Source organism: Alligator mississippiensis, chromosome 6 (genome assembly GCF_030867095.1).
Source record: "Alligator mississippiensis isolate rAllMis1 chromosome 6, rAllMis1, whole genome shotgun sequence".
In the NCBI taxonomy this organism is placed as follows: domain Eukaryota; kingdom Metazoa; phylum Chordata; order Crocodylia; family Alligatoridae; genus Alligator; species Alligator mississippiensis.
The window spans coordinates 43781444-43784092 of record NC_081829.1 but is presented as its reverse complement, the minus strand read 5'-3'; the positions used below and the strand labels follow the sequence as shown (position 1 = coordinate 43784092).

Sequence of the window (2649 nt, the reverse complement as noted above, 5' to 3'; positions counted from 1 at the left end):
ACCCCAAGGATTTAAAAACAGCCCAACCCTATTCGGCAATGCATTAAGCAAAGATTTACGCAGGCTAAAATTGCCACTGTCCTGTGCTCTTTTGCAATATGTGGATGACTTGCTTTTAACAGCCACCACTGAAGCAAGCTGCCTGGAAGGAACAATTTACCTCCTTAATTTTCTGGGTCAACAAGGATATCGGGTTTCCAGAAATAAAATGCAGCCCATATCCCAGAAAGTAACATACTTAGGATTTGAATTACAGCCTGGTCAGAGAGCCCTGTTGCCTGAAAGAAAAGAAGCTATATGCCGGCTGGCACCCCCAATAACAAAGAAACAACTACGAGGATTTTTAGGTACAGTAGGTTTTTGCAGGATTTGGATTCCAAATTTTGGGGTTATTGCAAAACCTCTATATGAGGCAACACACGGAGATGAAAAGGTACTCGAATGGACTGAAGAGTGTGAGCAAGCATTCTGCCAGTTAAAGCAGGCTCTCATTGAAGCACCCGCCTTAGGACTACCGGACATGAGTAAGCCTTTTTCCCTTTTTGTGCATGACCGAGGTGGGGTAGCCGTGGGAGTCTTAACACAGAAATTGGGTAGCTGGCAACGACCAGTAGCATATTTTTCAAAAAAAATTAGACTTTGTGTCATGTGGATGGCCTGCTTGTCTCCGGGCTGTTGCTGCTACCTGTCTGCTAATACAAGAAGCTGAAAAATTAACCCTAGGCCATGAAATGATTGTATATGTTCCTCACGCAGTACTTACAGTCTTGGAACAGAAAGGAGGGAACTGGTTAACTCCGGGACGAATGGCTCGATATCAGGGCATCCTCCTAGATAAGCCTGAAATAAAATTGGCCATTTCTCACAATGTAAATCCAGCAACACTGTTGCCATCTATGGATGACACACCAGATCTTGTGCATGATTGTTTGCAAACATTGGAAACTGTTTATTCTTCAAGACCAAATTTGAGAGACAGACCTCTTGAAAAAGCTGACCTGGAGTTCTACACTGATGGCAGCTCGAGTATAGAGAATGGAATTCGAAAATCCGGATACGCTATTGTGACTACACAGAATGTGATAGAAGCAGGACCTTTAAACCCATCTGTTTCAGCTCAAAAGGCTGAACTCATTGCTATGACTCGGGCTTTGCAATTGGCGGCCAACAAAACTGTCAATATTTATACTGACTCTAAATATGTTTTCCTTGTTTTACATGCTCACGGAGCACTATGGAGAGAGCGAAGTCTACTTGATTCAAAAGGAACAGGCATTAAGCATAGCAAGCAGATAAAAGCCCTCCTCAAGGCAGTCTGGGAACCAAAAGAGGTAGCGGTAATGCATTGCAAAGCACATCAAAAAAAAAATGATGATCCCTCCACAAAAGGTAATCGATTTGCTGACGCTACAGCAAAGAAAGCAGCTAAAAAACCTCAGACGGACTTGCTGCCCGAAGTAAGTAATCTGTTACCTCTCCTCCCAGACTTATACCAGCCTGTGACACCACAGTACGGGGAAAGAGACAAACAATTGATAAGAGAGTTTCAAGCAAAGAAGGGGGAGCATGGGTGGCTAGTAGCAAAGGATGGCCGCATTATCATCCCAGCTGCCTGGGTTCATGTGGTAGTGAAGAGAGCTCATCATGGCACCCACTATGGACCCAGGGCCCTGATAAGGTGGATCAGTCACTATGTAACTGGAGTGGGATTAAGAGAGGCTGCCAAGAAGGTATCAGAGACATGTGAGGTCTGCCAGAGAAATAACCCAAAAGGAGGGAGAAAAGAAACTTCAGGACATCAGAGAATAGGCAATGGGCCAGGAGAAGAATGGCAGGTGGATTTTACTGAGTTACCCCGGCAACAGGGGATGAGATATCTCCTTGTCTTTGTGGACACTTTCTCTAATTGGGTTGAGTGCTTCCCATGTCGGACTGCCCAAGCCCGAGAGGTGGTCAAGGCACTCCTATGAGAAATCATACCTCGCTTCGCACTTCCAAAAGGAATAGGGTCAGACAATGGCCCACATTTCATTGCACAAATTACTCAGAAGGTTTCTGAGTTCCTGGGAATCAGCTGGCATTTACACACCCCTTGGAGACCCCAGTCCAGTGGAAAGGTGGAACGTATGAATCAGACCTTAAAAAGACACCTTGCAAAGATTTGCCAAGAAGCTCGACGCAAATGGCCAGAGGCCCTACCCTTGGCCCTGTTACGAGTAAGGGTCGCACCACATTCTAAATTGGGATTAAGCCCATTTGAGATAATGTATGGTAAGCCTTACCCTCTGAGTCTGCCCATGGGTACTGAACAACAGTTACATGTTTTAGGAGAGGGAATGATTAGAGAATATGTATGGTCTTTGGTTTCTGTTTTGTCTTCCGTCCATCAGCAGGTACGGGATGTGCTGCAGACACAGGACCAGTCTCCTGCCCCGGAAAATTGATTATTACCTGGGAGTTATGCTCTTGTGAAAGATTGGAATGAGGAACCACTTCGAGCCAGATGGAAGAGCCAATATAGAGTACTTTTAATGACCCCGACGGCAGCAAAGCTCAAAGGAATCAAGACTTGGATACATTCCAGTTGCCTAAAGCCGGTGGCTGAACCAGAACAAGAAGAAACTCCTGAAAACTCTGGGACCAGAGGCA

General features: G+C 45.4%; 1 protein-coding gene across 1 annotated transcript; it reads left to right on the top strand.

The window, feature by feature from the left end:
• The first annotated feature begins 909 nt into the window (after positions 1 to 909).
• On the top strand, positions 910 to 2413 carry LOC132251159 (uncharacterized). The gene has a single exon (XM_059729831.1). It carries the CDS (start codon positions 1140 to 1142, stop codon positions 1968 to 1970), a length of 831 nt encoding a protein of 276 aa, XP_059585814.1. The 5' UTR covers positions 910 to 1139; the 3' UTR covers positions 1971 to 2413.
• Positions 2414 to 2649: the final 236 nt, after the last annotated feature.

What these genes read in the sequence shown, in the direction of transcription:
- LOC132251159 (XM_059729831.1), top strand. Translation starts at nt 1,140, where the DNA reads ATGACTCGGGCTTTGCAATTGGCGGCCAACAAAACTGTCAATATTTAT.